This window comes from Brachycentrus maculatus, unplaced genomic scaffold (assembly GCF_059751285.1).
Source record: "Brachycentrus maculatus isolate JH-2025_06_01 unplaced genomic scaffold, ASM5975128v1 h1tg000092l, whole genome shotgun sequence".
NCBI lineage: Eukaryota > Metazoa > Arthropoda > Insecta > Trichoptera > Brachycentridae > Brachycentrus > Brachycentrus maculatus.
The window spans coordinates 716,266-729,935 of NW_028280846.1; the positions used below are offsets into that span (position 1 = coordinate 716,266).

A 13,670-nucleotide genomic window follows, 5' to 3' on the forward strand; every position below is an offset into this window, starting at 1 on the left:
ATTATCTCCAATTATAGTTATTTTCATATTATTTTTTGACATCTCATCAAAGATGAAGAATTTGGAAGTCTGGGCATTTACAGGGCTGACGACCGTCATAGGCTGGTTTAAGTGATCACTTTACACATGTGTACCATTCACCAATTATACCCATTATTGACAACCACACTACTCGAATTCTTGGAAGTTCTATATGTATGAACCAATTTCGAATCATTGTTTTTGAATCACTAGAACTTCTCTAGAGACATCTATAGGTGAGATGAGAAGAAGCTTTATTATTGAGCAGAAACTCTTTTATTAGTATGTGAGATCCGAACCCTGGATTATAAATAATCACATACGTACATGAGAAACGCCAGAAAATATTTTCATTTTTATTATTTTAGCTTATAATTTGACTAGTTAATTTATTTACAACATTTTGAGTGTGTCCAAATACTTGTTCACAAATCTGGATTATCTCCAATTATAAGGGTTATTTTTCTTCTTCATATTTGATGAGATATCAAAAAATGATGGTATTGTATTTGTTTGAATGTTGTTAAATTTTTGTGTATTTTTTACTTAGGTTCGTGGTCACAAGGATTGGATTACTTCCGATTAGACGGCTCCACCTCCTGCGAAAACAGAGAAATCTGGTGCAAGGCTTTCAACAAGGAAGATAACCCCAGGGCGAGGTAGGTTTCTTGACACCCTTTAAAGGTCACGTCATATACTCTCAAATTAATATTATTTTATTCTCAACATTGTTAACACATTTCGGACGGGTGTTTTTTACGCCTGCGGACTGCTGGCGATGGGATTTGATAATTATTTACATATTTAACACCTCAAAAAAGAGATTGGTACATAATATTCATATAAAAACATTAAATTTGTAATTCCTTCTTTTCTGACTTTGAAATGGGGTCGGCACAGAAGGTAAAAATACCCTTCCCGTCCTCAAGCATCAATCGACCGAACGGGTAGAAATATCTTTCGCATCCGAAGCGTATTAATATTTAAAGCATTTACTTTGTGGTTTGTCATTTTTACGAAAATGTTTTTTTTATTGCATCGTATATAACCACTCACCGAGATTTTTTTGCCTACTGGTTTCGAGACATATCTTTTTTGCCTACTGTCTCTTCGTTAGGACAATCACTACAACAGCATGCAAACAATACTACACTTCACTACCATAGCACTATTCACACACTTATAACTACATAAAATGTTGACCACATGCGATTTTGGTCGACCCGAGGACCAACATGCACTAGGGATTGCAGAACAAACATGCGCTAAGGGCTGCCGAGGTCTGACATGCACTGAACATTATTTTTTTGCCCTAAACAACCTAAATTTCAGACTTTTCCTGATCTCCACTCGAGCCGGGGGTTTGGGAATCAACTTGGTGGCCGCCAATCGGGTGGTGATATTTGACATGTCTTGGAACCCCTCGCACGATGTTCAGAGCATCTTCAGAGTGTACCGATTCGGCCAGAAGAAACCGTGCTATATTTACCGATTCCTCGCATTGGTAAAAATAAAATTTATTTATTTCATTCAGAGTAAATCCACATCAATTCAGAGTAACAGTTATATAGCAAATGTATATTGTAGTGAAATGTAAGATTTTTCGAGTCAAAATAAACAAATCGACATAGAGTCGATGGAACATATCTGTTTTCAATTTTTGCATATGAAACTAAAAACATAACATCATATTTAAATTACATTAGATAAAGTCAATTTTTTACATTGTTTCCGAGTTCTTTAAGCTACGCTCATTAATTTTGTCGTATGTTGGACCTACAAAGAAATTAAACTGAAGTACAATTCCTTAAAACTATTTATATGCATTAGTATCTTTGTTCATGTCAGACGCCGTGGCATAGTTGGGTAGACGCTCGACTGCGAAACTGCCATCGTGGATTTGATTCCCGCCAATTGCAAAATGAATTCAAGAAAGATTTATTTTTGATTGGTCTGGGTGTTTGTGATGTATTTTTTACGTTTACCTTCCCTATCCTTACTATCCTACCTGCAGACAAGCATCTAAAATAGAAGCTTTGCGGGTTATTCCTTTAAAAAAAATATGTATACATATATGTTTTGAGATAAGTATGCGTAGAGCAATAATATGGAAATACATACCAAAATTTAAAAAAAAGTGGAATGTGAAAAACAATATGAGAGAGTGGCATCCTCCCTTATTTTTAAATATTATTATCTGAAGTTGATTACATTATTTTATTTAAAAAAAATTGTCAACATTTCCTTTTTTCTTATAATTTTGATGGTATGATTTGGATTGACCAGGGCACCATGGAGGAGAAGATCTACGAGCGGCAGGTGACGAAGCAGGCCATCTCCAAGCGGGTGATAGACGAGCAGCAGATCGACCGGCACTACACGGAGAGCGACCTCGCCGAGCTGTACATCTTCTGCCCGGTGCCCGAGGGCACGCGCGAGGTGCCCAAGCTGCCCAAGGACCGGCTGTTCGCCGACCTGCTGCAGCAGCACGACAAGGTCATCTACAAGTTCCACGAGCACGACTCCCTGCTGGAGAACAAGGAGGAGGAGACGCTCACCGAGGAGGAGAGGAAGGCGGCGTGGGACGACTACGAGAACGAGAAGACCCGACCGCCTCCCGCTCTCGGTGGTAAGCCCGGATGCATTACTATACTCTTTCAGACTGACGCAATCATAAATATTTCATGTTAACGGATATTGTTTACACTTGCGGACCGCTGGCGACGGGATTTGATAATTATGTATATATATAGTTAAGACCTTAAAGATATTGGTATATAATATTAATATAAAAAACACTGCATAATTCTTTATTTATAATTTTTTTTTTAATTCAATATCTTTTCTAAATTTTGTTCCCCTTAATTTTAAAGTAATGAGCATCTACTGGACCCATTTATTTTGTTATGTTACTGACATCCCTCCACATAATGTACAGCTGTTAATACTGGAACTATATAATGCAGTGCCATTTGCACCATTAGGTCCGGATATAGTATAAAGAAGAATCAGACCACATATACCTCAGTCTCTTCTCTCTCAAACATGATATGACGAGAAACTGAAAAAATAAAAGTTTTTAATAAAAACCATTTGTCGCAAAATACAACATTTTTCAGTGATGTGTTCAGGGACAAACCTAGATGGTTAGTAGTAATCTATGTCAAATCTGGCCTAACTTTTAAATTTCAAATGGAAAAATAGGTCAAGTGAGATATCATTGGATAGGAATTTAAAAAACAAACATGTTTATTAATCACATTACCTCATTTCTTCCATTCTTTAAAAAAATAGCTTTCATTCATGCATTACAAATTTTCATAAATGGCAGGATCCAACTGGCTGCAAGGATTACAGCAACAACACCAGCAACAGCAGATGACCATGAATGCCCTGTCTGCCGTTCTTCGACAGGACTACCCTACACTCTCTGAACAGCAAATCGCCACCATGATCCCGGCCATCTTGCAGCAGATGTACACAAATGGGGACGCTGCCGTGAGTTGAATATTATTTATCTTTTCACACTGAAAAAACGCATACAAAAAAACTATTTGTGGTGTGAGAGTGTTTACATTAGAATGATTGGTAGTTTGTGTGATACATTACAAACATTTATCATGAATATAGTGGTCCCAATTGCTGAAAAAATAATTATCCACAGGGGTCAATGCTATTACAATCCCTGTTTATTATATAATGCTTCTGTTTGCATCTTGTATCATCTATTAGTCTCCTATGCACAATGAAAAATTGTGTTTTTGAATAGACGAAAAAACAAATACTAATCTGATTCATATATAAAGTGATATTAAATTATAACAAAAATTTATTCATGAAATTCAAGACCAAATTTTTAATTAAAATACAAAATTGTAACAAAATTTAAAAAAAAACACTTGCAAATTGATACATGGTGATGTTTCAAAGGACATTCATATTTAAGTTGATAAAATAACAGGAGTGGTGAATGAAATTGGTAATTTATAGGCTTTTTCCTAAAAGTTTGTTTTATATAAATTTCGGGCAAAATTATTTTTCAAATTATGGATTTAATAATCTTCTTTAATCTGCCAAAAGTTTTGCAAATATTGAATTGGGAGATTTTTTTTATTTTTCAATATATGTATGTGCAAAATCAAATTGACAAGCTTCACACTACATATATCTACATATATGGAATGTAATCCTCTCTGTACATATACCCAAAGATGGATTTAGCCATTTCTTCAATTGGAACCCCTATCTTCTATAAACATCACCACATGCGCGCGCATACAACATCTATCATACATAACATATTTCATATAAATTATATTTCATACAAATCATTTTAGAACACTTTCCCGGTACATTTTGATGATATTATATGTAAATTGTTATCTAAAAAAATATGTATTTATGTATTCTCACATTGTATTTATATATTTGGTATGTGTACAGTATTTTTATTTTATTCTCTTCAGACCTGAACATTTTTTAGCTAACCCTTTTTTTATGTTTAAATCTGATATATTATATATAATATGTATATATAAAATAGACATTTCAATAATTAAATAATCAAAAGCGGTATTCATTTTATTCATAATATGTATTGCTACTGACACTATTCCATACCTAATAAATTGGGCATGGCATCAGATTGATTCAATATTAATTTGATCGTTTATTATATGAGGCAAGGTGATCAGTCCTGCGCTTCAGAACATACCATTTACGCAAAGAATAATCTGTTTTATTGTCTGAAGAGATAGAAATACATATGTAATCTATAAATGTTTGAATGGATAAACATTAGCAGAGTAAATGTTTCTAACTCTGGTTGTTTTTCCTTAAGCTATCACAACAAATGTATCCGGGATATGATTATGGCGTAAGTTTACATGCTCATATTATAATTGTATTCTCATGAGTGGTTCGAACTTGCGCGGCAATCCCCGTGTTGCGTATTTTTCTGGAATATATTCAATACGTCAGTTACCATATTGGACGGGGTCTTCCAACTCTCTCTGTTGATAAGACAGTATTGAAAATACTAAAAAATAGATCGGAGTGGCACAGCAAAATTGTCAGTAAAAAAAACCTAGATCCATAGACAAAAAAAACAAAAAGCTTTCTTATCTTGAGTCTACTATTGTACTTTATGACTTAATTTTGTAATTTATCAATGCTTTTCAAAAATAATTGAATGAAATAAAATTCAATCTCAATCAAATTGATCACTACCAAGATAAACTTACTTCAATAACTCGTTTATCTTGAATTTAAAAAACCTATTTTTTTATTATATAATATTAAACTATTGGATTTTTAATTGGATCTCAATCTTGGATTAAAGAACCTATTTTTATTTTCTAATATTAAACTCTTTGGATTTTTAATATATGGATTGCTGCAAAAGTTCTGACTGCTGGTTTATCACCTGTATGTATAGTAGAAAGTGAATGTTATCCATCGTATAATATGACATGTGTGCACGTGTCTTGAGAAACAGTTAACAGATATTTTAATTTTCTTGTTTTGGTTTCCAGCTTATGCAGAAAATGACGGCGATGATGTCCGCTCAGAATATGATGGCAGGTTACAAGTACCCCCCCAATAACATGATGGCGCAGACCATGTTAGGAATGAATCCGGGTATTTACTTTTTCGCAAAAATTTTACTGTGTCCAAATACTTTTCATAAATCACTCCCCTTTTTATTAAATTTAAGTCTAACTTAGAAAATACCATTATTTCTTGAAATCTATTGTGATCTATTGTTTGAAAATGATGCGGAATGCATCGAAACATGTGTCGCAATAGGTTTTAAGAAATAGTGATATTTACTAAGTGAAACTTAAATTAAAAATGGATTAATTTTACCTCAAAGTAACTGCCGAATCAATTAATGAAATCACTTCCTTTTTATTATTTTTTTCCAGAAATAAAAATACTTTGTGTTTTGATCCACTCACATTTTTATTAACCAACTAGTTTTGGCAACAACCTGTTGCCCTCTTTGTGGATCAAAACACAAAGTATTTTTATTTCTCGAAATAATATATCAATATGATCCACAAAGTTAATGCTTTCAATATTCAAAACAGTTCCTTTTTATTTGACAGTTATTCTATCTTTATTTTCTCACTTCATTTGTGATTCAAAATTTCAGTTTCTTGGTAGATTTTTTTTACATCCGATTCCAACTTAATTTATTAAATTTAAACAATTTAAAAAAATTTAGCTCCTGGATTTTGATTTTTCAATACTCTAGTCAGATTAGCTAGATTTTTGTTATTTACGGTGTTGAGAAAAACTGGTGGTAAAGTTAAAATGTCAAATAGCCTGTATGTGATAATGTACATAAAAAGCAGCCAGTATATAATTTGATGTCTTTAGGCGTAGGGACTATGGGGGTCAGTGGAGCCGGCATGAGAGCGCCCATGTACCAGCAGACGTGGCAGCAACAGCAGCAGATGCAACTCCAGCGGCTACAGCAGCAACAAGCCGTGAGTTTTGCTTCTTTTATGCCATTATTCATATAGTTGATCAATATTATGTGATCTTTTGCCAATGCAGGAGAAAGCCTCTTTGCCAAAGAGGATTGAAAACTGATTCGCAACAAAACAATGTTGAAATAGGAACAAGTGACTTATCACAAGCATTTCTGTGGTTGTGGGTATACTTTTTTGTACCTGAATGTACACGGGATACAGTTTGTAGCATTTGGGCGATAATATAGTGGACATATCATGTATGTTCGTATGGGTTTTTTTTAACCCTTATCAGCACCCGATGATGCATAGGGCACCGCATTGTAGCGACGCAGTATTATCTTGATCGTTAATTGCATGAAGACCAGGTGATCAGCCCTGCACTTCTTGTACCAGTCCAGGGTGATATAAATATTAGAGTGAACAAAATCTTCTTTTTCTTCTTCAAACCCTTACCTGCACCCCAGTGGTGCATAGGGCACTGTATTATATAAACGCAGTGTTATCTTGATCGTTAACACTCGAAGGAAAGGTGATCAGCCCTACACTTCAGGTACCAGTCCAGGGTAATATAGTACATATAAATATAAGAGTGAAAAAATCACTTATTAATTTGATCCCCCCTGGGAATCGAACCCGGGACCTCCAGAATGGTAGCCGAGCGTGCTGACTATTACAACATGAGTAGACAGAGTTTATACTCAACCCTTTCGGGAAAGCATAACCAGGTGAAGTGGTGGGTGATGTGACTGAATTTTATCTCTACAGTAAAATGATAAGAATAATTTCTTTGATGACATTTGGGCTGGATTTGACGTGGCAGGAGACGGTGTCTCGTTAAGAAGTAATGTGTGGACTCGGCAGATGCAGGCCAACCTGAAGTACTACGCGGGCGGGCTGGGCAGCCGGGACATGATGGACATGGCGGCTCTGCAGCAGCAGCAGCGCGCCATGCTGCTGGGCGCGGGTGCCGGCTTGCCGCAGCGGGGCCGACCCCCCAAGGGGCCCCCCAAGCAGACGCAGGAGATCGTCGAGCTGGACTCTGAATAGGTAACTATATTGCAGACCAAAAAATGATTTTCCGACACTCAGCACCCATCAGATCAACAGTGTTAACATATTTTGGATGGGTGTTTTTTGCATTTGCGGACCGCTGGCGATGGAATTTGATAATTGTGTACATATACTATGTAGTTAAGACCTTAACCGTTACGCTGCTGAGGTCATGTGAACCTATGTTAAAATTGCAATGCATTTTTTAAACGTGTTGATAGAAAAGTCAAAAGAAATCTTTAATGCCATAACTTCATCAAATATTTTCGGATTTTAATAATTATTTTTGTGTATTGTAGAGAAAGAATAATACAAGTAAAAGAAATAAAACTTGGATATTTTTTTATTAACACTAAATATAGAGTATGAAATACAATAATCAAAACTATTTCCTTCCGTAAACTTTTTGTTTTGAGGTATATAGTATTGGGCAGAACCAGTAAACTGTCATCGGATGAAGAACTCAAACTCATGTTGCTTTCAACACTAACACTGCTCAAGTCACTAACAGAATCAATGTCACTTATATAGTCACTTGAAATGTCACTCTCCATCATTGCCATAAGGATCAGAATATTTTTATATAAATTTTATCGAAGAAGAAACTATCCATAACCGTTTGACCGACTTCGCTGACGGTCAGGTGCGCTCTGGCAGCTTCGGACGGAACGGTGAGTCACATGTCAATTTATTGACACTCTACAGTTTTGGTGGGTATAATAGGCGTCAATTCATTGACTCTTCGCAGTCTAACGGTTAACGAACATTTACTTTGTACACTGTGTTAGGTTCACTATTGAATCTTGATGAATTGTTGTACTCATCATTGAACAACCATAAGAGTACCTTATATATACAAGATACAAGAGTACCTTAGCTAACACTCTTGTATCCCATTTGGAACAGTCATCTGTTGACTTTAACTTAATATACCGAGTAATTGATTGTTGTCTTGTTTCAGATAATGCAATGGAACAGAATATAGGGATAGAAACAGAGGCGATGGGAAGTGGAGAGATGCTCTCTAACCGTTAATGTGTGGTGCAACTTCATTTCTTTTCATTATTTTTTTACAGTGTAGACGTAGAAATTTATATAATTCATATCGATATAAGATTAAACTTAAACAATAGGTTACTTAGTATACTAACGATTCATCTCAAAACAGTATTAGAAACTTAGGAATTCTAGTAGAAGCAGGATAATATACCATATCACCCATCTCCTTATTATTCCTGCGTCAATGTTTTATTTTAAGTGCCGTAATTATCGAGAGAATCTCCAGTTTGTTCTAATTTATGAAAATAACTAATCCCCGCTGGTGAGTTTGCAAAATATCAAAGACTCCGTTGCTTGTCGCAATATATTGAGCTGGTAAATCTGTATTTGCTCATTTACCCGTACTTCTCTTGGGAATCGGCTAAACTATTGAATGTGGATACTTATTTGCCTTAAGAAACTATACTTTTAACGAAAACAGATGTTATATGGTAGAGGCCCACCAGGGTGTGAAGTCCACCGGTTTGAGGGCAAGGGGGCAGGGTACAGTACCGAGTTAATCATTTTACAAACATCTTCCTAGGTAGCAATTCTCTCTAAATCATTTGGTTTAGAATAATACGCATGTATTGCTTTTTGGAAATTTTTTTAAATTTGAAATCCCTGGGAGGTCCCGGTATTGATTTTGTAGACCTACACATTGTGACGACCAAGTAAAGAATGGAGTTTTGCGCTCTACTATGCATGCATGTACCCTGCTCATTCATTCTTTCCATCTGACTCGAGACGTATGTCGGTGGAGCCCTAGATATTATTCATTTTTAAATATTTGTATTAATTAATGTTAAGTTTTCAGTTTGTTGATAATTCCCTCAGATTTAATGTGCACTTAATTTTTTTTAAATCCTTAATGTTTTTAATAATTTAAATCTAATGAAAAAGTGATTATTTAATTAATACTATTTTTATCAATGTAATATTTGAGCGATCATTCCCTTAATTGAATTCCTAATTTAACCAACGAGTTCCACTCTCTTTTTGAAGTTAAATTTATTGTTCTCGGGTCTTATCTCATTATGTAAATAAAATTATATGTATTTAGATTGTAAACAATTGTGAGAACGAAGTTCCTGATTATTTATACTTTTTATTGAAATATTCTTTCTTATGTGTATCATTTTTTTCTTGTTGACGTTACTTTTTTTTTATCAGAAAAATAAAATATAACATATAATTAGAAATCATCACTTTAGGATATCAATAAAACCACAATTTATAGAAGGCACCTCAATGATCGGATTGGGGTCCTTTTGTATATTATTTGTTGGATATATATAATCCGGCATCCAATATATTTTATGTATTCAAGTCATTATGATGGAAAGATCTTTTACAGATAATGTAGTATCAGATATGTTTGTTGTATTTTAAAGTGCTTTGATTCTGCTAAAGGTGGAGACTGACCGAAGCATTTCGTTGTAACGTAACACGTTACGATGCGAGCATTCGTATAGTCAGTACAGCGAGCGGAGCTTTCCATCCATAGTTTCGGATGCTCGCTGATGCTCGCCGCGAGCGATTTTACGACGTTATGTTATGACGAAAAGCTCTGGTCAGTCTCCACCTTAAGGTAAAAAATAGATCATCATGTTCTATTCCAGTAAACTATATACATATACCTTATCAGGAAACTATATGTAAATTGTAATGAACTATAATTTCTTTATTTTTTATCAACTTGAGGCGGCTGATGATTCTTTTTCTGTGATTTCTTTTACGTAGCCAATGTCTTATTTAATATTATAACTATACAAATAAATTATTAGCGATGCTATTTAATTAAAATTATTCATTACTTTCCGTATAGAAATACTCATAAATATTTTATACTCTTAAAAATAATTGTGCCAACCCAGCCTCCTAACAGCATACATAATAAGCATTCAATTTTCTCACAAAAATCTTATTATTGTACAAATAAAAGGTGTGTTATTGAAAAATGCCAAAATTTTAAAGAATTCAATAAATTGTTTGGTTTCGTGTCAGTACCTAACTTGGGGTATTTGAAAAAATTCAATTCACATATCAATACTAACAAATGGAAGAAACCATAAGAACGTACCCAGTGAAAATGAAAACTTAAAGGATTCATCGCTTATTTTATTGTATTCATTAAGATTACTTATAATTTAATATTTGTATACGACTTAGCTTATATTAGTGCTAATTTTCAATGCGTTGATCCAATTTCAGTTGTTGATTTTAGATGAAATATTCACACAAATAATTTTAACATCAGAACCGAGTATAATAATATTGTCACTTATAAATACCATATAACTTAAAGTAACCAGTGTAATGAATGTGTTTGGCATAATATACTTAAGTTGAAATACTAGACAGCGGAGAAGCGGATTCCGTTCTGAAGAGATTATGGAAAATGAATAGAACAACTGACTTAGGTGTAAGTGTAGGATGCTATATAAGCATACATGTGATGTTATAATTCAAGTAGGGTAAACATTGTATTATAATTTATTCATATATAAAAATAAACATGAGAAAAATGCCAATTATGAAAAATAATCTTGTTTTATTTCTTTATTTCATGAGTACTCACCAATTCCGTGATCAAATACAGGTACCTGACATTGACGGCCAAGTTTTGCCTACCTAAGAGAATTGGTCGATAAGCGACAAAGCTAACATAATATTGTGACAATTATTTCGCCTAACAAGGCGAAACAATTGTCACAATATTATTTTATCATGTGTTTTTGTCAATAAAATACAAGTTAGTAGACACAAAAAAGCTGTGTTTGATTTTAAATTAATACATAAATTAAAATGGAGTTCTACAAATTAAACGCCAAATCAATAAATAAGCGACAAAGCATTCGCAGGGAAGATTCAGTAATCGTATTCCCACTTAAACATTTTTCACCCACATTCTATCACGGATTTCTTCCCGAAGTAGTGGAAGTTTTCTGACAAACCTAACTCATTCCTCATTCCCCCAACAATTTAAATAAAATCCAACAAACACACACCCTATCACAAATCCCTAGCCATGATGCAGAAATATAGTAAGTCATGCAGGACCTCCAAAGTAGATTCCACTGAGTATGTTACTGATCGCCAGGCAGTACATTATTGAGGAAGCCTGGCATTCCATCACTGATTGTTTGTTAGTAGCATCCCACAAAAAAGCGCCCCACCACAAGAGCAGGATTGGAGGCACCATTAAGCATGGTCAACCTCGAAGACCACCGTGGCGTGTTACATTTGCACTTATATCTTGACCGGGAGGTGCTGCGACGACAACTCAGGACTTGAAGTGATCACCAATTTGGGCTACACTTAGGTGGAACAAACTAAGAGCTGTTTTTTTTTTACAAATTTGTAGCGTAGCTGAAAAATCACTAAAAATAAGTATGTCCTTAAAAATGATGCAAACGGTCATATCATTTTTTTTAATTTCTCTTAATAATATATCAATTTGATCCACAAAGTTAATGCTTTCAATATTCAAAACGGTCATAATATCTCTCGTGATTTTTTGACAGATCTACATTTGTCTCGCCCAAGAGCATCGTAGCAACAATTTGATGGGAAAAAAATAAATAATAAAAAAATACAGAATTACTTATGCAAAATATTTTTAATTGATATTATCAAAGATCGTAATATGGAAGTACAGTAGAACCCCTCATAACAAGTAATTGGCATAAAGAGCAATAAAAGTTGTGAAAAAGTTGCTCCCTTACAGAGAAAGGGCAAGTCCCTTTTTCACGACATTCTTTTATGAGCCGGGACTTCCGCACCAGTCAAAACAAAACATGTTTCTCTAAACGGGTAAGATTCTGGAAGGAATTATGCTCGTTATAAGAGGTTCCACTGTATCGATGTGTACATGACAAAAGTAGAAAAATAGATTACAAGCTGATGTACTTATTATATTGTAGGTGGGGTGCGTAAATAGCTATGCTTATATCATCTCACATAGGGTACATTTTTCATATTGAGGTACACATACAAGTTATAGTAGAGTCAATTGCCTCCAATATTTCTCAATTGCTATAGTGATGAAGAGTTTATTGTGTATGGAAGTCCTGTCTTTAACCCCATAACAGTTTGAATTATGATATGCACTCTTCTTGATACATTTTCGATATCAGGCTTCAACAGTAAATTACCATTTAGTATTTGAAGCTTGTACTCGCGTTTTATGGCGGTGATTTGGTCAACAGGTACAGCCATGTCCAGCGCGGGTAAGCCGCTCCCGTTGACGAGGATAGTTCTGCCGGGGCGGAGGTCGCAGTCACATTGAGTGATAATTTCCTTGGTCCACTCTATGCATTGTATTTTCGAGGTATCCATGCATATAACGACAAAATCTATAGATATAGGTCCTATTTTACCCAGTTGTTCCAATATAGAACTTATGTCATTGCTGGTGTGAACGGATAATTGCCATCGATTGTGCAATCGTAGGTGAATATCGTATAGAGATTTTGACAAAGTTTCAGTAAACAACTTATTCGGTGAAACAACCAATATCGTAAAGTGATGTCGGGAGCAACTAGGCCCAATCCACGGTAAAACGTCGTAATGACCCATTGCCATGAAAACTTGGATTATAATTAATGTGTACTTTTATTTATATTCAAGAATAATTTAAATAAAGCGAGCTTCGAGTTTCGTCTTTCCTTAAAATTTGACACAAAACACAAACGGTAAAAACCGGCAAACCGTAGTTCAAAACGTCATAGACAACGAAAAGTGGCAGATACAAAGATACATTATTCAGGTACCTACTTCGTAAATAATCTAAACCCGTTTGCAGAATGCGAATAAGCCACTGCTGTTGCAGTTCTCACTTGTTTAAAATTCATGTTCGGGATACTGCCATGTGTAAATGTCGTCTTGAAGAGGAGGATCTAGATTACATATTCCTTGGGTGCCCAACGGCTACCCCAATTTCCTGTCAGACCTCTCCAGAATTAACAATCCATTTCCCACTAACACCTTCCCCTTATTAACCTTCCCTATCAAACTTGTTTATTCTTCTTCTTTTTTGTTTTTAAGATAATTGGTAAGTATTGTAAAAATTTGTAA

At 34.7% G+C, this 13,670-nt stretch overlaps 2 protein-coding genes across 7 annotated transcripts in view; one reads left to right on the forward strand and one right to left on the reverse strand.

The window, feature by feature from the left end:
- XNP (ATRX chromatin remodeler XNP) overlaps window positions 1-11,135 on the forward strand; it is a 33,585-nt gene extending 22,450 nt beyond the window's left edge. For 4 of the 6 annotated variants that reach the window (XM_088258273.1, XM_088258271.1, XM_088258272.1 and 1 more), the window contains 9 exons: window positions 572-680; window positions 1,354-1,525; window positions 2,308-2,650; window positions 3,353-3,519; window positions 4,862-4,897; window positions 5,556-5,661; window positions 6,406-6,515; window positions 7,365-7,550; window positions 8,515-11,135. In XM_088258273.1, the coding sequence (XP_088114399.1) occupies window positions 572-680; window positions 1,354-1,525; window positions 2,308-2,650; window positions 3,353-3,519; window positions 4,862-4,897; window positions 5,556-5,661; window positions 6,406-6,515; window positions 7,365-7,550 (1,229 nt within the window). In that variant the 3' untranslated portion in view covers window positions 8,515-11,135. The remainder of the gene's footprint in view (window positions 1-571; window positions 681-1,353; window positions 1,526-2,307; window positions 2,651-3,352; window positions 3,520-4,861; window positions 4,898-5,555; window positions 5,662-6,405; window positions 6,516-7,364; window positions 7,551-8,514) is intronic. The other 2 variants (XM_088258269.1, XM_088258270.1) reach the window with 2 other exon arrangements.
- Window positions 11,136-11,266: 131 nt separating this feature from the next.
- LOC148310516 (uncharacterized) lies at window positions 11,267-13,314 on the reverse strand. The gene has a single exon (XM_088258274.1). It carries the CDS (start codon window positions 13,176-13,178, stop codon window positions 12,630-12,632), a length of 549 nt encoding a protein of 182 aa, XP_088114400.1. The 5' UTR covers window positions 13,179-13,314; the 3' UTR covers window positions 11,267-12,629.
- Window positions 13,315-13,670: the final 356 nt, after the last annotated feature.

Coding starts and splice junctions, on each gene's coding strand:
- LOC148310516 (XM_088258274.1), bottom strand. CDS start 13,178: ATGGCAATGGGTCATTACGACGTTTTACCGTGGATTGGGCCTAGTTGC.